The sequence below is a fragment of the Symphalangus syndactylus genome, chromosome 1 (genome assembly GCF_028878055.3).
Source record: "Symphalangus syndactylus isolate Jambi chromosome 1, NHGRI_mSymSyn1-v2.1_pri, whole genome shotgun sequence".
NCBI classification, from domain to species: domain Eukaryota; kingdom Metazoa; phylum Chordata; class Mammalia; order Primates; family Hylobatidae; genus Symphalangus; species Symphalangus syndactylus.
This window is the reverse complement of record NC_072423.2, coordinates 107,068,220-107,092,177: the sequence shown is the minus strand read 5'-3', so window position 1 is coordinate 107,092,177 and position 23,958 is coordinate 107,068,220. Positions and strand designations below refer to the sequence as shown.

At 42.1% G+C, this 23,958-nt stretch overlaps 2 protein-coding genes across 12 annotated transcripts in view; one reads left to right on the top strand and one right to left on the bottom strand.

The window, feature by feature from the left end:
• The window catches only part of IL17RB (interleukin 17 receptor B), a 19,105-nt gene extending 11,882 nt beyond the window's left edge, over positions 1-7,223 (top strand). For 3 of the 5 annotated variants that reach the window (XM_063645725.1, XM_063645722.1, XM_063645730.1), the window contains 4 exons: positions 63-149; positions 429-528; positions 1,847-1,945; positions 6,512-7,223. In XM_063645725.1, the coding sequence (XP_063501795.1) occupies positions 63-149; positions 429-528; positions 1,847-1,945; positions 6,512-7,071 (846 nt within the window). In that variant the 3' untranslated portion in view covers positions 7,072-7,223. The remainder of the gene's footprint in view (positions 1-62; positions 150-428; positions 529-1,846; positions 1,946-6,511) is intronic. The other 2 variants (XM_055273878.2, XM_055273875.2) reach the window with 1 other exon arrangement.
• Positions 6,285-23,958, bottom strand: ACTR8 (actin related protein 8). 7 transcript variants are annotated; one of them, XM_055273858.2, is made up of 14 exons: positions 23,723-23,919; positions 21,678-21,848; positions 20,094-20,204; positions 19,385-19,489; positions 18,958-19,131; positions 18,366-18,459; positions 17,697-17,829; positions 15,976-16,129; positions 14,824-14,919; positions 14,177-14,317; positions 13,027-13,291; positions 11,777-11,940; positions 10,457-10,645; positions 6,285-6,782 (listed from the first exon to the last, which is right to left on the bottom strand). In XM_055273858.2, exons 1-13 carry the CDS (start codon positions 23,843-23,845, stop codon positions 10,502-10,504), a joined length of 1,875 nt encoding a protein of 624 aa, XP_055129833.2. In that variant the 5' UTR covers positions 23,846-23,919; the 3' UTR covers positions 6,285-6,782; positions 10,457-10,501. The 7 variants fall into 7 exon arrangements, with proteins under 7 accessions (XP_055129833.2, XP_063501762.1, XP_063501748.1 ...); XM_063645692.1 differs by lacking the exon at positions 23,723-23,919 and adding an exon at positions 23,460-23,573 and having other exon boundaries at positions 21,678-21,811; XM_063645678.1 differs by lacking the exon at positions 6,285-6,782 and having other exon boundaries at positions 8,825-10,645; positions 23,723-23,958.

Genomic DNA, 23,958 nt, shown 5'->3' with positions numbered 1-23,958 from the left:
ACCAGCCAGGATATGATGGCTACTACCCTTTTCTGGAGAGCCATAGACTTCCCTTACTACAGGGACTTGCATGTCCTAAAGCACTGGCTGAAGGAAGCCAAGAGGATCACTGCTGCTCCTTTTTTCTAGAGGAAATGTTTGTCTACGTGGTAAGATATGACCTAGCCCTTTTAGATAGGCGAACTGGTATGTTAGTAACGTGTACAAAGTTTAGGTTCAGACCCCGGGAGTCGGGCATGTGGTCTTGGGTCACTGGTTTTGACTTGAGGGCTTTGTTATAGATGTGTGGCCAAGGGGAAAATGTGCATGACAACACTAGAGGTAGGGTGAAGCCAGAAAGAAGGGAAGTTTTGGTGGAAGCAGGAGTCATGGTGAGATTTTGCTCTGATGCATGCTGTGAACTTTCTGAGCCTCTTGTTTTTCCTCAGCTGACTCCGTATTTTCCTACTTGTGGCAGCGACTGCATCCGACATAAAGGAACGGTTGTGCTCTGCCCACAAACAGGCATCCCTTTCGCTTTGGATAACAGTAAGTGCCCAGTCACTTCAACCAGATGATCAAAGTGGCTCAGGACACACAGTCACTGCCCCCCACTCAGTATGTGGAAGGGTTGTGTGTATGTGGGCAGTGCAAGGGGTCGCTGCCTGTGTACACTGAACTGGGGTGCAGAGAAAGCCAACAGTGCTGTCCCAGAGAACCTAGAATCTGAGTAAGAACAGGCTTTATTTGTAAAACCACTCATGACTCTTTATAAAGCAGGATACACAGAAGGGAAAAAAATACACAGTGCAAAATGGATGTTCTGAGTGCCACAAGGATCTGCTGAGAAAAGCCAAAGGTGTAAGACGACTGGGTATATATGAGAATGAATATTTCACTGTATTCTGATTCTCTTACCAGTCTCAGTGGCCCAGGATGAGCTTTTGCTGTGGTCACACGGCCAACATTTGGATAACAAATGAGGAATAATGGTATCGCCTCACTGGTGCCTGAGAACAGCATGTTCCGGAAGATGTCTCTGGAGTTAGAGATGTGTTAGCTTTTTCATTACAGCTGGAGAAATACAATGTTTACACAACAGTCCAGGGGTGTGGTCAAAAGTTGGAAGGTGTCATTAGACGCAGCCAAATGAAGTGAAGACAACCCAGGTGCCTGGCAGTCCTGACTTGTGCGTGGGTGGGTGAAGGCTTACAGATTCCTGGGCACTCTGTGCCTGAGCTTACCTGATGTTCTTGTGAGGCGGGTGGCACTATCCTCTATGTATGTCAGTCTAACAAGACGGCCTGTAAAAATGTCATCTATACGTGCTATGTATGTAAGCAGTTGTACCCCAGAATAACATTAATTCCTTAAAGAACCAAAAAAACTGGACAGAAACCCTAGTTCCTACTGTGAAAATGCCAGTGCAAATCAGGAGAAAGAAGCCAGAGATTTTAGGACTGTTCTTAACTTCCTGGGTCCCATATCCCTTTTGAGAATCTAATGCAACACCTGCACACTCTAGGGAAAAAGGTATGATTTGGCAGACTCTCTAAAGAGCTTCTGACTGATGATTTTAAAGGGATCTAAATCTCTACAAAGTGGCTGGGCGTGGTGACACATGCCTGTAATCCCAGCTACTCAAGAGGCTGAGGCAGCACTGCTTGAACCTGGGAGGCGGAGGCTGCAGTGAACCGAGATTGCGCCACTGCACTCCAGCCTAGGTGACAGAGCGAGACTCTGTCTCAAAACTAAAAAATAATAAAAAATAAATAAACCTCTATAAAGTATACAAAGTCTTAGTTTTTAAATTAAGAGATAAGTGTGGATTTGTTTTCCAAAGGTGAATAAGCTTTGTTTTCTCCAGACAAAAGCAAGCCAGGAGGCTGGCTGCCTCTCCTCCTGCCGTCTCTGCTGGTGGCCACATGGATGCTGGTGGCAGGGATCTATCTAATGTGGAGGCACGGTAAGGGTTATAATTCTTTAAAGACATCCTAGTAAGGAAATAACATTTTGAATTTTTTTTTAAAGAAGATTCCTCTGGAGGCAATCACATGTTGGCGTTTCCCAGAGTTAGATGGTATTTATGTAATACCTTCAAGTGCTCCTATAGAGACTGATATGAGCATGACTGGATTACACATGCCAGGTGAAAGCAGGGTCAGGACTTCCAGATCTTCTGACTGTCCCATTTTTATTTTTACCATTGAGCCATCTACCAGTACTGAAATGGGCAAAAGATGGCTGATAACAAATTACACTTTACCTGTGATGGTTACCCTATGCTAGTTTCTGTTTTTTATTTTTTTTTTTTTTTTTTTTTTTTTTTTTTAGTTTCTGTTTTTTAAAAAACAGTTCTTATGAGGTGTAAGAAAAGTTTTCGCTTGGATTCGTACACAGTTGACCCTTGAACAACACAGGTTTGGACTGCGCAGAGCCACTTACACCTGGATTTTTTCAATACATATATTGGAAAATTTTTTGGAGATTTGTATCGCTTTGAAAAAACTTAGATGAAACTCAGATGAACTTTTCAATTAAAATATTAAAAAATGAAGAAAAAGGTATGTCATAAATGCAGAAAATGTATACAGATACTAGTCTACTTTATCATTTGCTACCATACCAATAGTTAACTATTTTAACTATTAAAAGTTAAAAATTTATCAAAACTTAAACACACACATACCAGCTGTACATGGCACCATTCACAGTTGAGAGAAACGTGAGCATAAAGATGTGGTATTAAATCATAACTGCATACAATTAACTGCAGTGCATACTGTCCTGCTGTTAATAATTTCTTAGCCACCTCCTGTTGCTACTGTGGTGAGCTCAAGGGTTGCAAGTATCCACTTAAAACACTCTGTGATGCTAACCATCTCCAAACGAGCAGTTCCTCTCTCCAGTAAATTACTTATCACAGTCAAAAGTATCTCCAGTGGTTCTCTTGTATTTTTCATGTTAGCGCAATATCATAAACCTTTAATAACACCTTAGGACCCATACGAAGTGCCACTAGTAATGCTGGCAGTGCTCCCAAGAAGCAGTGTCATGAAAAAAAGAAAAAAAAAACAACTTTTTTCATTACAAAAAAAAAAGCCAAATTGCTTGATATGTACCATAAATTGAGGGTCTGCAGCTGTGATTGTTCACCATTTCAAGATAAATGAATCCAGCGTAAGGACCATAGTCAAAAAAAGAAAAAAATTCATGAAGCCATCACCACAGCTACACCAGCAGGCATGAAAGCCTTGCACATTTTGCAGAATACCTTTTAATCTTGTATTGAAAATGTAGCTTTTATGTGGGTGCAGGATTGCTGTAAGAAAGGCATATCTGTAGACTCCAATATGATTTGAGAAAAAGCAAAGTCATTATATGACAACTTAAAGCAAAAGGAAGGTGAAGCATCTAAAGCTGGAGAATTTAATGCCAGTAAAGGATGGTTTGATAATTTTTAAAAGTGGTTTGGCTTAAAAACTGTCAAGATAACAGGAGAAGCAGCTTCTGCTGACCAAGAGGCAGCAGGTGAGTTCCCAGATGCCATTAAGAAAATCACTAAGGAGAAAGGATACCTGCCTGAACAGGTTTTCGGTGCAGATTAAAGTGTCCTCTTCTGGGAAAAAAATGCTACAAAGGACATTGATTAGTAAGGAAGAGAAGCATGCATCAGGATTTAAGGCAGGAAGGAACAGGCTAACTGGACTGCTTTGTGCAAATGCAGTTGGGTTTATGATCAGGACTGGCCTTATCTATAAAGCTGCTAACCCCCTGGCCTTGAAGGGAAAAGATAAACACCAGCTGCCAATCTTTTGGTTGTACAATAAGAAGGCCTGGACATTGAGAAAACTTTTTTCTGGATTGGTTCCATTGATGCTTTGTCCCTGAAGTCAGAAGTACCTTCCCAGGAAGGGACTGCCTTTTAAAGTTCTTTCGATATTGGACAATGCCCCCAGCCACCCAGAGCCCCATGAGTTCAACACTAAAGTCCTCAGAGTGGTCTCCTTGTCTCCAAACACATAATTTGGCCTCTAGACTGGGAGGCCATAAGGACCTTCAAGGCTCATTACACACAGTACTTTATGGAAAGGACTTTCAACACTATGGACGAGAACCCCAACAGAGAGAACAACATGGAAGTCTGGAAGAATTACGTCACTGAAGATGCCATCATTGTGACAGAACAAGCCATGAAAGCCATCAAGCCTGAAACAATAAATTCCTGCAGGAGAAAACTGTCCAGATGATGTGCATGACTTCGCAGGATTTACAACACAGCCAATCAAGGAACGAGATTGTATATGTGGCAAAAAAGGTGGGGGGTGAAGGGTTTCAAGATACGGATCTTGGAGAAATTCAAGAGCTAACAGATAACCACACTAGAGGAACAAAGAGAAGACAACCTGCTGGAGACGAGTGCTTCCCCATCAGTGTGAGGTGATGATGAAGACGACACAGAAGAAGCAGCGCCAGAAAACAAATTGACATTAAACAATCTGGCAGGTTTCTGATTAGTCAAGGCTGCTTTTCACTTCTTTTATAACACAGACCCTTCTATGATACAAGCATTAAACCTAAAGCAAGTGGTGGAGGAAGGATTGGTACCATATACAAATATTTTTAGAAAAATGAAAAAGCAAAAAAGCCAGAAATTATGATGTATTTCTGTAAAGTTACACTGAGGTGCCCACCTCTCCTGCCTCCTCTTCCACCTCTTCTGCCTCTGCCACCCCTAAGTCAGCAAGACTAACCCCTTCCTCCTCTTCCTCATCAGCCTACTCAACAAGATGACAAGGATAAAGACCTTTCTGATGGTCCACTTCCATTCAATGAATTAGTAAATATCTTTTCTCCTCCTTATGATTTTCTTACTTACATTTTTTTCTCTAGCTTACTTTATTATAATACAGCACATAATACACATAACATGCAAAATATGTGTTAACTGGCTGTTTATGTTATTGGTAAGGCTTCCAGTCAACAGTAGGCTATTAGAAGTTAAGTTGTGGGAAAATCAAAGGTTATAGGAGATTTTCAACTGCATGCAGGGCTGGTGCCCCTCCCCACTGTGTTGTTCAAGGGTCAACTGTACTCTCTAAGGGCTTTGCTAACTTCAAAACATGGAGTATTTGAATACAGAAACCAGAGCATTTACATACTCAGCTCGAGGCGAGCTATTAAAAAAACTTCTCCTCTTCTCCATATGTAGAAAAGGAAATACAAATGCATCCTTTGAGTCATTTGTGATGTTGTAAGTAAAATGAGATTAACTCCATGTTCTAAGCTAAGAAAGCCACAGGGGCACTTGGACCTCAGGAATACTTACATTTAGGGATGCTGTCTGACCTGTATTCGTTACAGTAGTTTCAAACATGGTTTCTGTTTTACAGCACCGTATAGGGCAGAATTCCAGGTAAGTTCCAGGGGCTGAAAAGGGGTGCCACTTAACTTTGGGAACTATAAAGAAACTCTACCACCTGCAGGCAGAAGACAGTACAAGCAACTACCTAATTGACCCAACTCAAAATGTGAAGTGCAGAGGTCAAGTGTCCCTGTTCATATACAGCACTAAAAGTACTGAGGTAACAATCACACACCTCAAAGTTTTTTTTTTTTTTTTTTGATACAGGGTCTCACTCTGTTGCCCAGGCTGGAGTGGAATGGCATGATCTTGGCTCACTGCAACCTCCGCCTCCTGAGCTCAAGTGAACCTCCCACCTTAGCCGCCTGAGTAGCTGGGACCAGAGATGCATGCCATCAAGCCCAGCTAATATTTGTACTTTTTGTAGAGACGGAGTTTCGCCATGTTGCCCTGGCTGGTCTGGAACTCCTGGACTCAAGTGATCCACCAGCCTTGGCCTCCCAAAGTGCTGGGATTACTGGTCTAAGCCACCACACCTGGCCAACAAAGTATCTTAAACCTAAAGTTTCTATGAATTTATCTGAAAAGAGAAGACTTGGTTGAGAGGATTGTTTTAGTAAGAGGGACTTAGAAAATACTGCTTTTAAAATAAGGTTTAAAAAGTTAAGGTTTAAGGCAGGGCGCAGTGGCTCACGCCTGTAATCCCAGCACTCTGGGAGGCCCAGGTGGGCGGATCACGAGGTCAGGAGATCAAGACCATCCTGGCTAACAGGGTGAAACCCCGTCTCTACTAAAAGTACAAAAAATGAGCCGGGCGTGGTGGTGGGCACCTGTAGTCCCAGCTACTCGGGAGGCTGAGGCAGGAGAATGGCGTGAACCCAGGAGCGGAGGTTGTAGTGAGCCGAGGTCGCGCCACTGCACTCCAGCCTGGGCGACAGAGTGAGACTATGTCTCCAAAAAAAAAAAAAAGTTAAGGTTTAAGCATCAGTGTGTTTCAGGTGATATGTTCGAAAGGAACATCAGGATGTTTTTCCTTGCTGTCACTAACAAGGCCCTTGGTGCTCAGCTGACATTCTCTAGCAAGGGATCATTTGTCAGGGATGGTTTACAAAGTGAAAGCCTGCTGTTTGCTGTTCACAGATAACAAATGCTTTTCTCCCCTCACAGAAAGGATCAAGACTTCCTTTTCTACCACCACACTACTGCCCCCCATTAAGGTTCTTGTGGTTTACCCATCTGAAATATGTTTCCATCACACAATTTGTTACTTCACTGAATTTCTTCAAAACCATTGCAGAAGTGAGGTCATCCTTGAAAAGTGGCAGAAAAAGAAAATAGCAGAGATAGGTCCAGTGCAGTGGCTTGCCACTCAAAAGAGGGCAGCAGACAAAGTCGTCTTCCTTCTTTCCAATGATGTCAACAGTGTGTGCGATGGTACCTGTGGCAAGGGCGAGAGCAGTCCCAGTGAGAACTCTCAAGACCTCTTCCCCCTTGCCTTTAACCTTTTCTGCAGTGATCTAAGAAGCCAGATTCATCTGCACAAATACGTGGTGGTCTACTTTAGAGAGACTGATACCAAAGACGATTATAATGCTCTCAGTGTCTGCCCCAAGTACTACCTCATGAAGGATGCCACTGCTTTCTGTGCAGAACTTCTCCACGTCAAACAGCAGGTGTCAGCAGGAAAAAGATCACAAGCCTGCCACGATGGCTGCTGCTCCTTGTAGCCCACCCATGAGAAGCAAGAGACCTTAAAGGCTTCCTATCCTACCAATTACAGGGAAAAAACGTGTGATGATCCTGAAGCTTACTATGCAGCCTACAAACAGCCTTAGTAATTAAAACATTTTATACCAATAAAATTTTCAAATATTGCTAACTAATGTAGCATTAACTAAAGAACTGAAACTACATTTACAACTTCAAAGCTGTTTTATACACAGAAATCAATTACAGTTTTAATTGAAAACTATAACCATTTTGATAATGCAACAATAAAGTATCTTCAGCCAAACATCTAGTCTTCCACAGTCCCTGCATTGCAGTGTACCCAGAACTGTTTAGCTAATATTCTATGTTTAATTAATGAATACTAACTCTAAGAACCCCTCACTGATTCACTCAATAGCATCTTAGGTGGAAAACCTTCTATTACATGCAAAAAATCATTGTTTTTAAGATAACAAAAGTAGGGAATAAACAAGCTGAACCCACCTTTACTGGACCAAATGATCTATTATATGTGTAATCACTTGTATGATTTGGTATTTGCATAACATCCTTCCCTCTATAAACTAGATTCATATCTTGATTCTTGTACAGGTGCCTTTTAACATGAACACCAAAATACCCACAAACTTGTCTACTTTTGCCTAAAGTTACCTGTTAGAGGTCACTGTCAGAGTTCTCAGTTTCTTAGTTACTATTTAACTTTTCATGTTCAAAATGAAAATAATTCTTACGTTGAAAGCCCTCTTGAAGCAACCTTTTTATAAATGAGTTATTATAATGGTTTACTTAAATAAAAAACAGGGGTGGGTGCAGTGGCTCATGCCTCCAATCCCAGCAATTTGGCAAGGCCAAGGCAAAAGGATCACTCAAGACCAGGCTGGGTCACAAAGCGAGACCTCCATCTCTACAAAAGATATAAAAAATTAGCTGAGTGTGATGGTGTGAGCCTGTGGTCCCAGCTACTAGGGAGGCTGAGATGGGAGGATCACTTGAGCCCTGGAGGTCAAGGGTGCAGTAAATGGTGATTGTGCCACTGCACTCCATCCTGGGTGAGAGCCACACCCTGTCTAAAACAAACAAACGAAAATACCCCCACAGAATGACAGAACATAAAAGATGCGCATTTTGTCTTCCAACTTTTTACTCTTCTAAAAGCATCTTTTTAAAATTTTTTTATTTTTTATTTTTATTTTATTTTTTTTTTTGAGACAGTCTCACTCTGTTACCCAGGCTGGAGTGCAGTGGCGCGACCTCAGCTCACTACAACCTCTGCCTTCCGGGTTCACGCCATTCTCTTGCCTCAGCCTCCTGAGTAGCTGGGACCACAGGCACCCACCACCACACCCAGCTAACTTTTTGTATTTTTAGTAGAGACAGGGTTTCACCCTGTTAGCCAGGATGGTCTTGATCTCCTGACCTCGTGATCCACCCGCCTCAGCCTCCCCAAGTGCAGGGATTACAGGCGTGAGCCACCACGCCCGGCCTAAAAGCATCTCTTTCTTAATTCAGAGGTTACATTGTATTATTAGCATAAATGTTTTTTTCTGGGAATGCTTATTTCACACAGCACAATACTGAATCTTCTCTGGAATGTGGATCAATTTCAGATGGATGACTATTAAAATGTGTATATTTGCAGATTATCCTTAAAGGGCCACCTCATGCCTTCTAATTTATGTCTTATGGATAAAAAAATCAAAATGAAGCATAAAATAAAAACTGTGTCCAGCTTTACAAGTGGACACTTAGTAATGGCTGAGGCAATATGTTTAATGTAGCAAATTTCACTTATTTGTCATGATCAGTTTTCACAGTGCTTGTAAGTGCTGGTAATAGAAGATGGACATGGTTTAGGTCAAAACTTGGACCAGAAACCAACTTCCTTTGAAACAGCTCTACCAGTTATAAGAGCAATACGCTGTTAGGTGAAGAACTATTTAACAGAAATACATTATGTTTTTGCAAACAGGCAGCTGATCCAAAATTGTGTTGAAACACCTCAGAAACATAAATGACATCAATATTCTATAAATTAATGTTGTTAACAAATTTAAAAAATAAAACATACAATTTTCAATTGAAGGCCACACATCCCAGTTGGTACTGGCAAGTTTAAATTATTTTTAATACTGGTGGACTCTTCATTTGTAACCTACTGAGCAGTTACAAGAGGGTACTCCCATTGATACAAAATGCTCAGGTACTGGCATTTCTCCACATCCAGAGTTCTTTCTATATTCCATTCTGATTTCCATCCCTTATTTGTTCCCTGCTTTTGTCCTTCCCCGGTCTCACCCCCCCATCTCTAGCCATGGTTAAGTGAGATGGCGGAAGCAGGTGCCTAGGAGCAAGCAGCAGGAAGCAGCATTTTCCCACTCCTCCCAGAGCTCTGGGCTCCCAGACTGTGTTCCTGCCTCTGGACAATGCCTTATCTTCCTCCTGGGCTCAGAGGGCTTCACCAGAGCCTTGACCACCAGTGGTAATAGCTGCATTATTTAGATTTTGCTTCAGGATGCTCAGAGGTTAAGGTTAACTGATCATACTGAACATCATGAACTCCAAAAGCTTTCACTTAATCCTTCAGGTAAAGGAAAACTGGGGCTTGATGACTAAGTTGGTAGTATTAATAACTACATCAGTCACCATACCTGTACAACACAAGAACTCTAAATTATACCCAAATCATTTCTATTTGGCTTTAGGAAGAAAACAAGATTTCCTTTTCAGCATTTGTTCTGTTTTGGCCAAATAAAAATTGTTTTCTTTCTTCCTCTAAGCTCACCCTATGGCATGTCAGGTAACAAAAGCCAGTCTGCCCAGCCTTCCATCTTTACCTTTGGAAATCGAGACCTGAATGGGTCCCATTCTTTTTCTGTAATCCAACAGAAAATGAAAAAAAACAAAGACAACCAAAACTTTTTCCCCCTATTTGGGATTCTAAGAGGACACATGAGTCACATCATAAGTGCATTTAACTCAGACAACTTTAGATCCTAATGAAATACTAGACAAGAGAGAAAATGGCATGAGTGGACAGTTCTCCCTCATCACACACTATCCCTCATGGTTCCATGAGGCTGCCTGCTGATGAGATTCAACAAGCCAACTTAAATGAAGGGCTTCACCACATGAGAACCTTCAATAGCAACGTTTACATCACTGGGGAGTTTATGAGACCCTGAGAGAGGGCAAGAGAGTTTACAACTGAAGAGAAAGTTCCTATTTATTCTCAAATGCCCTGACTAAACTGCTCAAAAGCAGTTTATAATTTCAAACCAATGTCATGTCCTCAACATAAAGTTCAAATTCATTTACTGTCCATGACACTTAAGCATCTAGGTCAACAAATTACAATACATATCTTCTGTAAGAGTCTTATACCAAGAAGCTTGTTTTTGGTCTTCGGCAGTGACATTTCCTCCCCATTCACCACACAAACGCAGCCCGCTCTCGTAACATGCGGACACCAAAGCGCTGCCACTCTCGCTGATAAATCCACAGTTCCTGTGTTGTATCCAAACAAGCCAACACTGCCCCTCCTTTCCATGCAATCAGCCGGGGGTCCATGTCCTAGAGAAGGGATGAAGACATTTCAGCCTAATCACATAAGACATATACTCAATCATTTACTTGATTATGGGGCCAAGAAAAATCCCTGCTGAGTCAATACCTAGTAAGCCAGGCTTTCACCCTGTATTAAAGACAGCAGGATGGCCAGGTGCAGTGGCTCATGCCTGTAACCCCAGCATTTTGGGAGGCCGAGGTGGGCAGATCCCGAGGTCAGGAGATCAAGACCATCCTGGCTAACACGGTGAAACGCTGCCTCTACTAAAAATACAAAAAATTAGCCAGGTGTGGTGGCGGGCACCTGTAGTCCCAGCTACTCAGGAGGCTAAGGCAAGAGAATGGCGTGAACCCGGGAGGCAGAGGTTGCAGTGAGCCAAGATCGCACCACTGCACTCCAGCCTGGGTGACAGAGCGAGACTCTGTCTCAAAAAAAAAAAAAAAAAGACAGTAGGACTTTATGAACTACAGGCACTTTTCTGTTTCAATAGCCAAGAAAACTTTTAAATTTTTATAACTAAAGATGCTACTATTTACTAGTATTGCACAAATACCCTGTTTACCCCATACACAGGAACATATATAAATAAATGACTTACTTATTTCGAAGTTTGAGTGGAATAAACAGATCCCCACAATCCCTTCCTCAGGATTAAAAAGTAATAGGAACATTTCCAGGAATTGTGAGATTTAATAAAACACACAAAATCTATTTCTAAATTCCTGGGTTTATCTTTCTTTTCAAGATAGTTCAAGCCAAAAAGATCCTTAAAGATCATCTGGTCCAGGGACCAGAAGTAGATCCTTAATATAAAAAAGAGATTAAAATGGAGCTGCTCTGGCTGGCAGGGCTTGAGAGCAGTTGGTCCTCCCCTTGCCCCACCTGGTCCTTTAACAAAGGTGGAATTCAGTCATGCTAGTTTGGCGGGCACGGCAGGGGAAAGCAGCAGAAATCCAGTACCTTAGGCCAGAGCACCTTCCACCACATCTATGGCTTGCTGAAATTAACTTTTCCACTTGCCCTAAGCCCCCAAGAACTCCTCAGACACAAGCCCATGACTCCCAGGATTTGATCTGTCCACATACAAGGCTGGTTTCATTTGCATACAGTCCAACTTGCACAATGAAACAACCTACCTTAGGCCTTGTGATCACATCCACATTTTCAATAATTCGCCTGAAGGATGGTGGCATTTTGTTGAGAATTCTGTGCTGCAGAAATTCTTGAGCTTTATGAAACATCAAACCACCTCCCACCACTAGGATGGAGCTGTACATCTTCTTTTTGGTGTCGTCAGATGCTGAAAAGACAGTTGACATCCTCCATGCTTTTTTCTCCACATCCATAATTCTAGGCCAAGCCACCAACACCTCTTGCTTGCGCAAGTGCAATAGCCTTCTCAAAGATTTCCCTCCAGCCCACCCTCCACACTGCAGCCAGGGGAACCCTACAAAACACAAATGTAGGCATGCTGCCACGCCACTGCAATCCTACTTGCAGGATTAGGATCAAAATCTTTAAAGGAGGCCGAGCGTGGTGGCTCACGCCTGTAATCCCAGCACTTTGGGAGGCCAAGGTGGGAGGATCAAGAGGTCAGGAGTTCGAAACCAGCCTGGCCAACATAATGAAACCTTGTATCTACTAAAAATACAAAAATTAGCCAGGCATGGTAGCGTGCGCCTGTAGTCCCAGCTACTCGGGACTACAAGTCCCAGCACTTCAACCAAGGAGGCAGAGGTTGTGGTGAGCCAAGATCATGCTATTGCACTCCAGCCTGGGCAATGGAGTGAGACTCTGTCTGAAAAATAAATAAATAAAATCTTTAAAGGGACCCACAAGATCCACTACGGGTGGTCCTCACCTGCTTCTCTAGCCTCATCCTCACGCCCTGCTTCCCAGCCACACTGGTCTTCACAGGCTTCTTCCTCTACCCCATCTGTGACTGCTAACTGACCCCTTTCATCCTTTACGTCTCTCTCAAGGTCCGCCTTCCTCAAGGAAGCTTTCCTTGCCTCCCACCTTCCATACCATCCCCTAGTGAGTAAAGATTCTGTGTGAAATTCCTCAAATTATTACACAAATGTGAAATTACCACTGGCAGATGCTAGAAAGTTGAGCTAAAGGGTACTGACTGCTCAGTAGTAGCCGGCCAGTGGTAATTTCACATTTGTGTAATAATCTGACTTATTTTGGCCTCTTCCACTGGGCTATAAACCCATCCTACTTCGTTAATGTATTCCCAACACCTGGCAATGCAAGCCAAGTAGGCGCTTAATCGTTTTTCAATGAATATGTTATACTGCACAAGTATATCCTAGACTGAACCAATTTATTTAACCGCTATCTTGTTTCACTGCTATCTCCCGGTCTCCCCAGATGTGCTTACAACAGCAGTCTATGCTATGAAGGATGGCTTTATCCAGGCCCAGGGCTTTCCCTTCAAAGAGCGAGATGGCAGTCTTCCTGGACATCAGTGCAGTGAGGGCCTCCTCGGAATCGTTGCCGGCCATCAGGCCATCTCCCTGTGAGGACCCCAAATCTACCTCCTGGGAATGGAGTCTTTCTGGAAGATCAGAGGACTGACCACGAAGATCCCCTTCAAATCCAATAGGTTTGGATGCAGACTTTCGGTCAGCAGTAGCTTTTGCAGACTTTAAATCAAAAGGACAATCAAGTAGGTGGTATTACTACAACAGAACACTATTGATGTTGTCTAGCTAGATCCCTCCCCACCCTACTACTATAAAACAAAAGCCACACAGCAATACAACAACTGCCCAGCACCCATTCCCAAGTAACTTAGGAATGAGAGACGGTGCACAGATGAAGATGCTTTGACCATTCCAAAGCAGGGTAGCTGCTGGTAGGCAGGGTAGCTCTCAGAACATTATCATCACTGGTTAGATATTAAAAGTGAAATACCAGTGCAGACAGACTTTCTTCCCAGGGCCCTGAGTTTTTAAATGGAGTATTCCAGTGGGATTCATGGGCCATGACTGTTAAGGAATTCTTACTTTCAGATCCTATGAGTCCACCTCATGCTTGCCTCTGGGGAGGAACAAAGACTAGAAAATCTAGTCTCCATCATGAGCCAGTACTGTTTCATTAGCAGACAAGACCTTCAATTTGTGCCCCTGTACCAGACATCGTATTATGGGGATCCACTTTCAACAAAGGAATTCAGCACTTTGGCTATGCCACGCATCTTTCACAAAATTAAGTAACAGGTGAGATTTTAATGAAAATACTACTGAAAAAAATATTCAGAAGTAGATAATGTAAGTAAATGATACACACCAAAAGGAAAGTGTCATTAACTTTTAAATGTATGGACTAGCATTCAGAAAATTAATGTTTGCTGACTAGAGGAATATGTCTTCCAGATTTTAAACTCAGACTTCAGTTCATCTACAATTCTAAAAGCCGTATCAGTGTTATTATGCTGGAAGATAGAACTGATCACAATGGCCTATTAACTCTGGACAAATTTCTCCTTCAGGGACAAAACTCTCTCTTCTACCAGAATTGCTACAGACCTGTTCTTGTTTGCTCTGTGTGGCCAGCAGGTAATGTTCATCGTGAGGATCCTCAGGATCGCCCTGAGATCTGTGCTGCAAAGTCGTCATTTTCTGTCCAACAATTCCAAAAGTTGCGGGGTAAAACAAAGCCATTGGAGCCTGTACATGGAAGGAAAAGAGTGATCAACAAAAGATACTGCCTCCTGAAAAAAACTGATCCACTAAATTCTGTTCTTCTAAAAACAAAACTGGTAGATCAGATTCCCTAAGTTAGACTGGGCAATGTTCTCTTTTGGGAGTGGCATTATTTCTCTGGTGTACCAAAGGCCAGAAAACTCACTCATCATCCAACTAGATGGGTGATATGACACCATATGAGAGAAATCTCAAAGCAAATATCAAGTACCTCATAATCTACTTCATAATTTCCTAGTAAGAATGATACCTCTCTTTCTAATTAACACCTCATCATATAGGGGCTAAATAGAAAGATATTCTTCAGATCCATTCTAGTCTCTACCAGTGGCTTAAATGTTGGTTTAGTGGATAATCTACAATCAGTTGACATTCTGATCTCACAATGTTTCCAGTAAGTGCATATTCTCAGTTTGATTGAACCTGGATAACTTTCTTTCTACCCATGGAAACAGATACCTATAAGTTACCTGCAGTTTTTCATCTCCTAATCGAAACTGGTAAAGCAGGGCAGGAGAATCAGGATGTCGAATCTGAAACTCATGGTCCTGAAGCCCAGAGATGTCCTGATTCCAGGAAAAGATGCTGTCAGTGAATCAGTAAGAATGCATGCAAACTCTTCAAATTATGCTTCAGCCTCACCATCATCTAAATATCACCTATGAAAAGGCCAGCCTACAGCTTTGAACCACTCTCACTATAATTTAATAGAATAGGAATTACGCTGTACTTTGTTCCCCTATTTAACATTTCTGGAATTTCCACTGTATGCATTATTTGTTTTCTCTATTATCAATATACATTAGTACAACAATGACCCAAATCAATAAGCAAATTCCCTCAGTAACTGGGAAATTTACAGTATTTTTATGTTTCCCCAATTTTTTAAAATTTAGATTACCTGAAAAAAGTAAAAACAAGTCTCAAAATATAGCAATGATTAAACATTGTTTGCAATATTAAGAAAGTGCTTCAAATTATAACATTTAACAAAATGTCTGTACTTACATATTTACCTACTATCTTCCTTACACCTAAAGGTTTATCTTCATCTTTTACAGGATGAGAGAGAGAAATTTGCTAAACTCGTTTCCTAAAAAAATCAAACTGTTTTCCAGAGCCTGAGACACACCCTCACGGCTCGGACTTCAGCAAAAAACTCCCACTCCTTTAGGGCTTTCACCTGCAGGCTTTATCTTGGGTTGAAAAAGGTAGTATAATGCTGTTACTTTATTTTATTTATTTATTTATTTTGAGACAGAGTCTCACTTTGTTGCCCAGGCTGGAGTGCAGTGGTGCGATCTTGGCTCACTGCAAGCTCCACCTCCCAGGTTCACGCCATTCTCCTGCCTCAGCCTCCCGAGTATCTGGGACTACAGGCGCCCACCACCACGCCCGGCTAATTTTTTGTATTTTTAGTAGAGATGGGGTTTCACCGTGTTAGCCAGGATGGTCTTGATCTCCTGACCTCATGATCCACCCGCCTCGGCCTCCCAAAGTGCTGGGATTACAGGCATGAGCCACCGTGCCCAGACAATGCTGTTACATTTTTAAGTATCTTTTAAATCTCTTAAATTTTTCCTAGAAACAAAAATAATCAGCAATATTGATTCTGCTCCCACCTGATCTAAATGACAAAAAGTTTCTTTAAGGTGTTGCAGAAGAAGACAATCCATCTTATTTGTTAACTGGCATTCTCTGTAAGGGAACCCAGCTCGCTGCATTAGCCAGTAAAAACATCTTGACACATCAGATCCTCCATATGCCAGACAGAGCCTGAAGTTAAGAGAAAAGGGTAGATGGTTAATCTGTTGGTTAAGAAGGTACAAAAGGTGTTTGAAGAAATCCATTAACGGCCAGGCATGGTGGTTCCTGCCTGTAATCCCAGCACTTTGGGAGGCCGAGATGAGCAGATCACTTCAGGCCAGGAGTTCAAGACCAGCTGGCCAATATGGTAAAACCCTGTCTCTACTAAAAATACAAAAATTAGCCAGGCATGGTGGTGCACACCTGTAATCCCAGCTACTCGGGAGGCTGAGGCACAACAATTGCTTGAACTCAGGAGGCCGAGGTTGCAGTGAGCCAACAGGTCACACCACTGCACTCCAGCCTGGGTGACAGAGTAAGATTCTATCTAAAAAAAAAAAAAGAAACACAAAAAACAAACAAAAATGTCCATTAAACACAGTGATATATAGCAAGTTTCAAGAAATGTATGTTGAAAGGACAGAATCAATGGATGGGAGAAAAGGAACTTCAGCAAAAACCAGTGAGGAACACCTAAAGTAGTCATGATGTTTGCAAAATGTATCTGAGAAACCCAATACTCACTATTAAATCCAGCTCACTTCCCAGTCAGTATGTGTTTATCATATGACAGTTGTTTGGTGGTCTACACTCACTAGCATATGAGGCAGCAATGACAATATAAGACAAACTTATGGGAGAACAGCTTAGAGAAAGCTGTCTACTAACAGAAGGTTTCTACAGTTTGGGAAGACAGCTGCTGTATTATTTTATTGGTAGGAAACCTGGGTCCAGCATTTTCTCCACATTTTGAGAACAAGTGGCATTGGATAGTCTAACAACAGATGAGCCAAAATAACTCAAAATGGATTTTAGAATGTACTAGAACTTGGGGCGGGAGGCAGCAGATGACCCTTTCTCATGGACGATTTAAGCCCTCTTTTAAAGACTCAAAATACCTAATGTGGAGGACGGGAAGAATGAAAGCATCCTGAGGGGCAGCAAGAAGCCATCTCTGGAACACAAAATGCTTCAGAGAGCCCATACCTGCATTACCTGAGTGTGCTTACATATGTCAGGCTTGCCTGAAGAAGGACAAGCTGCAAATCTGGTCCTGATAGTTATTTTCTTTACCTGTCTATCATAAAGTTACTCACCCACAGAACACCACTATGACAAAAAATGCAGATATTCAAAACACTAGCCAGAGAATTCAGATTGAAAAAGTCGATTTTCTCCTACATGACTTGCCTAAATAAAGCTCTGCTGTAAGGGTGTGATTAGTAGCTCTATGCCAAACCACAGCTAAAGACATGAAGCTACTGTTTACGTTTCCTCTACGGGAAAACGCATAAAACATACCAGGACTTTCAGGGGCTGCTGATGTAAATTCATATTAAGAAGTTCCAATGGGAAGGGTAAAATGATTCGTTTTAGCCTTGCTAGAATTTGCACTTCCATAATCTTGCTGGTTTACCACGCAGACTTTTGAATTTACGGTTATCTTATAATTTTTAACCTGTGATTTCTTATTATTTAGGTTGAACAGATTATGAGGGAAGAGGGAACAGGGAATGCCACCTTCCAAGTTCCTTACCGAGTATTCCGATGAGACACCCCATCCTCCACACAGCATACGCTTGTCTTCTGGTCCCCAACGTCTACAATACACGTGCTGCTTAAGCCACTTCCATAGGTGGCACACACAGACTCCTGATGGACCACGATCCCTGGGGAAAAAAAAAAGGCAGAGTAGTCATTAGCTGTAGCGCAGTGAAGATGCCAAAACAGATAATCAACTGAAGTGGGGAGCCTAGGGACCTCTGGGCAGGGCATCTGAGGAACACTGATCCTTTCAGAATAAGCATTTAAATAAGTCAGTAGGCCGGGCACGGTGGCTCACGCCTGTAATCCCAGCACTTTGGGAGGCCAAGGTGGGAGGATCACGAGGTCAGGAGATCGAGACCATCCTGGCTAACACAGTGAAACCCCGTCTCTACTAAAAAATACAAAAAATTAGCCGGGCGTGGTGGCGGGTGCCTGTAGTCCCAGCTAATCGGGAGGCTGAGGCAGGAGAATGGCATGAACCCAGGAGGCGAAGCTTGCAGTAAGCTGAGATAGCGCCACTGCACTCCAGCCTGGGCAACAGAGAGAGACTCCGTCTCAAATAAATAAATAAATAAGTCAGTCAGTAAATAAGATTAACTCTGTCATTAAAGAAAGAAAATTCCATTTAAAATAGGTTTCACTGAGATATCAGACATACCTGAAAAACCCATCTTCATTAGTATCATATTCACTAGTTCCTTCACATGCTGCTTATTATAGATATCAGGAATTAACAAGATACATCTATAATACTAAAAAGAAGAACAAAGATAAAAGGGTTAGCACTCAAGTCTAGTCAGGTCAAATTCACACTCCTTTTTAGAGAGACTTCCCTCCAAAGGAGTAGCAGCTACGGTTACACGCTCAGATTAAAGCTCAAATCTCTGTACTATTCTTTGGGTTTTATAAAGAAAAAAAAAATGCTCAGGTGTTTTTTTTTTTCCTTGAAATTATTAAAAACTTGTAAAATCAAAAATAAGACAACTGATGTGTCAATAAGGTCCAAAGAGAAGACAAAAATGAGTAAGCTTGCTGATTTCAGTAATAGAGACATCAAAGAAACAGAGAAAGAAAAAAAGCACTAGAAGGGAATTAAGTGAAGAAAAGACATCCTCATGCCACCAAGATCCTCACCCTGAAGGTCAAGAATGTTTCAAGAAGGACACTATATTACAAACAACTCGGTAACATGTACTTTCATTGACCAAGAATCTTAAAAACAATCCAAATAACTGAGAATTTTAGCTCACCTTTAAATCTTTCAGTGGGATTTCCAAGTATTTTTGTATCGCATGAGACCATATTACTTCAATATCTGCCAGAACAGCTGTAAGAGAGCCCCCAGGGCCTGGGTGAATATTTAACTGACCTCTTCTGATAGGCCAGTGAATATTGTAACAGTCCAGTGGATTAACATACAAGGCCTAGAAAAGGAGGGAGATGAGTACTTTGTTAAAGCTTTTCTCTCAAGGTTTTCTGGATTCATATCCAAAAATCTAATTAATGTTTGCTGAATGTGAGAAATGGTGAGAGTGAAGTAGGAGTCGGTGTGACTATCTGGTACTCAAAGTAGGGTTATAGAACACTAGGAAACAACTAGGACTGGGTGGCAACGGAAGTGAATTTTAGGAGGATCAGGTTCCCCTTCCTTCATTCTATTGTAAAGAAGTTTCTTACCTCTTCTCCTACTAAATACTCAGGGTGATGAGATGTGTTTGTCCACTTATTTCCTGAACAGTGATCTAAAATTGCAGGTCGCATCTGCTTATTGTAGGCGCGTGCCTGAAAAGAAAAACCATCAGAAAATTATCTCAATTTATCCAAGGCGGGGACAACATAAGGGTCTCCTTTTCTTCTCTCTCGCATACTAGACACATTGGCAAATTTTAATCACAAATATTTGGCAAAATATTGACTGGTTGCAAAAGGATTCTGTTGTCCTTTTTACAATCTTGGGGGTTTTTTCCCCCAATTTTAACACCTAGGCTGTGATTCACAGCCAGTCCAAAATTAACACTAAATGCTGCTTAAAGCTGAATTCAAATTTATATGTAATACAGACTCCTGTCCATTCCTATCATATTGGTTTATCATATGAAACTGAAGAATGTAGTAAGAACAGTTTCCCACCAAGATCCTGGAATCACACCTTCTCAGGTAAAGTATAAACTTCCATCAACTTGCCTACCACCACCTTATAAATTATGTGGCTTGCCTAAGCATTTGTAACACTGACTCGGGTATTCTGTAAGTAGTTATGAGGGGTTTTCTTCCTTTTTAAGGAACTCCCATCTTGTATTTGCCTAGTGATATACGAAGAACATGTGAATGTTATTATGATACAAATAGTGGTGATAAAAGAATAAATCTGAAGAGTTGATCGAACCTGTTCAGGGGACACAGGAATGCGTCTTGTACCATTGGACATCTTTTTAGACCATATTGCTTGATCCACCATTTTAAGGCCATTTTGTCTTTGCTCATTACTTTCTGGTTTCTGGGGGAAAAAATGAAAGATGAGCTGTACAAAGGATTTAATGAGAAGAGAAAGCAATTCAAAAACTACTAATTTAATCCAATCTTTGGAAATGCTTCTTCATCAACAAGTAGCATTTCCTTAATCTTTATCACATGTACTACTCTTAAGAATTCCCTCCAGCCTGGGCAACATGGCAAAACACCATCTCTACAAAAAATACAAGAAATTAGCTGGGTGTGGTGGCACAGGCCTGTGGTCCCAGCTACTTGGGAGACTAAGGTGGAAGGATTGCTTGAGCCCAGGAGGTGGACGGTGCAATGAGCCAAGATCGCACCACTGCACTCCAGCGTGAAGAACGGAGCAAGACACTGTCTCAAGAAAAGAGAAAAAGAATTCCCAGGAATCTTTGATTATAAATAAGTCAAAAGCAGCCCTCAGTATAAAACAACTATATGTAAAATTTTCAAGTGATTTTTCATAAAATTTCTCACAGCCCTAATCAAAGCATACCTACTTCATGTTTACAAAATATTTCAGAGACTCTTCCATACAATTATATAATTCTTATGTTTACAATTTTGACAATGACACATTCCTTCATATGTTGATCAGCAAGGCTTAAACTTATTGGTTAAGCCATAAACTTACTGGTTCTCGTTATTATAGTATAAAGAAAATATCCATAAATATCTTTACAGAAGTGTTTTCTTTTGATTTTTATTCCTTAAACGTACTCCCTGAAGTAGAATTATAAGATCCAAAGATAAACAATGAAGTGCAGACTCTTATATCAGCAAGTTATATTTGAACTTACAACTGGACTTACATAGAGTCTGCTAGTTACACTAAAAAATGGAACCCTAAGGCCTACTATCAGAATTAAAGAAACTTTACATTCCCAAAACTATCCTTGACTTAAAACTTCAAAGTAAAACGTGGATTATGATGTAATATATAGATTTATCATTGATCACAAAGAATTTTCCTGATAATTACCATCTGCAATATAGGATAAAGTAGATGCTTACTGCAAGAAAATTTTTTTTTTGCCTTGAAATTATGGTTAATCTAAGACCATAATAAGTGCTTATTGTAACAATCTAATTTGCTAATGGATTGAAAATAAGAGTTTGACTTACTGACTTAAACTGTAAGTATCTGAAAGAGATACTTACAGTTTAAATACGGCTTAATCAATAAGTTTAAGCCTGTTAACAAGGACCTGAATGTATCACTTTAAGTGAGTGATGATTTTGTGTCTTCCATTATAGATCACCTTCATCAACACTCAATTCACCCTGAAAGACTTACTTTTGTTGTAACTAATTCTTTACATCTAAAGTCACTAGCTCTGATGAAAAATTAGTGATATTATTATTTTAAAACACAGCAAAGCTATGAAATTGTTTCTTTAAGATTCTGGTGTACTTGTGTCTAGGCCCTCCCAGGGAAACAACCTTAGGCTTTCTCTCCAGGTCATTTTTGACTTACATTTAGTCCCTCCCTTAGGAGCCAACTGTCCTTGTATAGGGGCTGCCCTTGTTGTTTGTGTCTTCGGGCAATGACGTGAGGAATGCTGGCAGGAAGAGTGTCTGTGGCTCGACCAATCCTTAAAGTTGTTGAACCTGGATGTATGACAATGATGAAGTTGCTCTGGATTTGCTGCAGATATAAAACATAGATGTGTGATCTTTGTAAATAATATGCAGGTAACAAAGTTAAACAACATACATAAGCTAAACTAAGAAGCTGACTCAAAGGATCAAAATAATTCAATAAAGAGAGTTCTTTGAGAAGTATCCAATTACTGCTCTCTACTAAACACAAACTCTTGTTTATTATGTTCCCTTGACCTGAGTTATAGTACATAGCTCAACAAATATGTTTAAATAAATGAAACAAAAATTATCCACTACAAATTAACATACAGTTATTGAGCATTTATGTGACTGAAGAAATGTTGCTATAGAATCCGGGCCCAGGCTCTGAATTCACAGATCTGTCTGCAAATTTAGGCTGCCACTTCCTTGCTCTGAATGAAGCTCCTAACTCTCAGTTACTGTGAGAATTAAATGAGTTATACATGTAACTCAGAGCTGGGCCACAGGAAACATTCAAGGAATGTTGGCTCTTATTATAGTAAAGCCTTTCAACGTGATCCACTGCCTTCACAAGAGGTCAGACTCTGTGGCTTACATGACCCTCATGATATGGCCCCTGCTAAGATCTCCAGTCCCCTTCCTTAACTCCAGACATCCTAATCTACTGGCTGGGCCTCCAACACTTCACATCCTCTGTTGGCATAAGTGTCTTCCACACTGTTCTTCTTCCCTGAGATTCCCTCCTCCCTCTGGTTAGCTCCTAATCACGTTCAGGACTCTAAACAGATGTCACCTCACCTCCTTTGAAGAAACCCTCCCTGACTGTCGGGGATGGAGAAGGTACTTGCTTGAGTGCCCAATACTGCCCTCTGCACAAGCCCATTCCATGCCATGCTGATACCTGTTGTCCTATCTCCAAGTGTGACCTCTCCCCTCCTAATCACCCCCCCCTCCCCCGCCAGAGTGGGAGAATCCTAGAGGGAAGGATCTGGCAAGGCCCTTACAGACCATCCAGTCAGCCTTCTCAACTAGATAGATGGAGAAACCAGGTCTGTGCAACAGTAATGGCCACTCTGGGCTTACGGTGTGCCAGGCACTGTCATACTAGTGATAGCTAACTAGTAGCTGCCCTACTAGTTAGGTATTATCCTTAACCCATCAAACGGTGAGGAAGCTGGATCAGAGATGTCCTACATGAAGTTCTGTGCAGTTTATGCCTCATTTCTTCTGTGAATTGTACACTGCCTGTGCCCGTTTTCCTACGTGAATGCCGTTTTAGTTACTGATCAGTAAGGTTTTGTGCACGTGTATACGTCTAAGGTCCTTCGCCAGGCATGCTACTGCAAATAATTTTTTCTGGTTAGTTTAGTTTGGTCTAATAGTGTTGTTTTTGATACACAAGCTCTTAATATACATTTAGACAAACGTCCACCATTTCCTTGCTTTTAAGCTTGAAATGACTTCCATTATCTGAGATTTCCTTAACAAAGGAAAAAGCCTGGACCCCAAACTATCCCTTCACAAGTACAGGCTGACGCTCCCAGTGAGCCAGCCTGGTCCTAAACTCTATCTGCCACCATTTAACCCTCACGGCAACTTGCGAGGCGGCTGGTATCACCGCGGTCGTTTTATGGTCGGGGAAGCTGAGGCCAGAGCCCGGGCAAGAACGCACACAACCAGCCGGTGGGGCGTGCGGGAGATCGGAGCGGTGTCCCTGCGGGGGCTCCGCCTGGCTCCTGGGGCTCCGCGCCTCCCAGCCCTCGGCGTCCCGGCGCGCCACGACCCGGAAAGGAACGACCACTTCCGCACTCCCCACCAGGGGCTGGTGCCCGCAAGGGGGACTCGAAGCCTCCCGCCGCCTCCCGCCCCCTCCCTGGCAGCGGAGGACCCAAGCAAGGGCAAAGGGTTCCAACCCAGACCCGCCCCGAGCTGCACCTCTTGCAGCGACTCCGGCACCAGCGCGGGCACGATGGGCCGCTTCACGCCGCGCTGCTCCTTCTCCTTCTCGCCGCCCTTCTCCTTCCCGTTCTCCGTGTCACCCTTCTCAGCCTGGGTCATTATGGCCGGCGACACCCACCAACCTCTCGCCTCAGCGCCGCAGCCACGACTGCCGGGCTGGAAAGGCCACCGCGCAGGCGCACGGCCGGCTGCCCACAGTCAAGATGGCCGCC

Excerpts from the sequence above, each read along its gene's own strand:
- ACTR8 (XM_063645678.1), bottom strand. The coding sequence starts at position 23,845 with ATGACCCAGGCTGAGAAGGGTGACACGGAGAACGGGAAGGAGAAGGGC. Across the intron at positions 20,205-21,677 it reads TCCTAAGGGAGGGACTAAAT|AAACCAGAAAGTAATGAGCA; the intron begins GTAAGTCAAAAA and ends TTTTTCCCCCAG. Across the intron at positions 14,318-14,823 it reads TAGGAGATGAAAAACTGCAG|GCTCCAATGGCTTTGTTTTA; the intron begins GTAACTTATAGG and ends TTCCATGTACAG.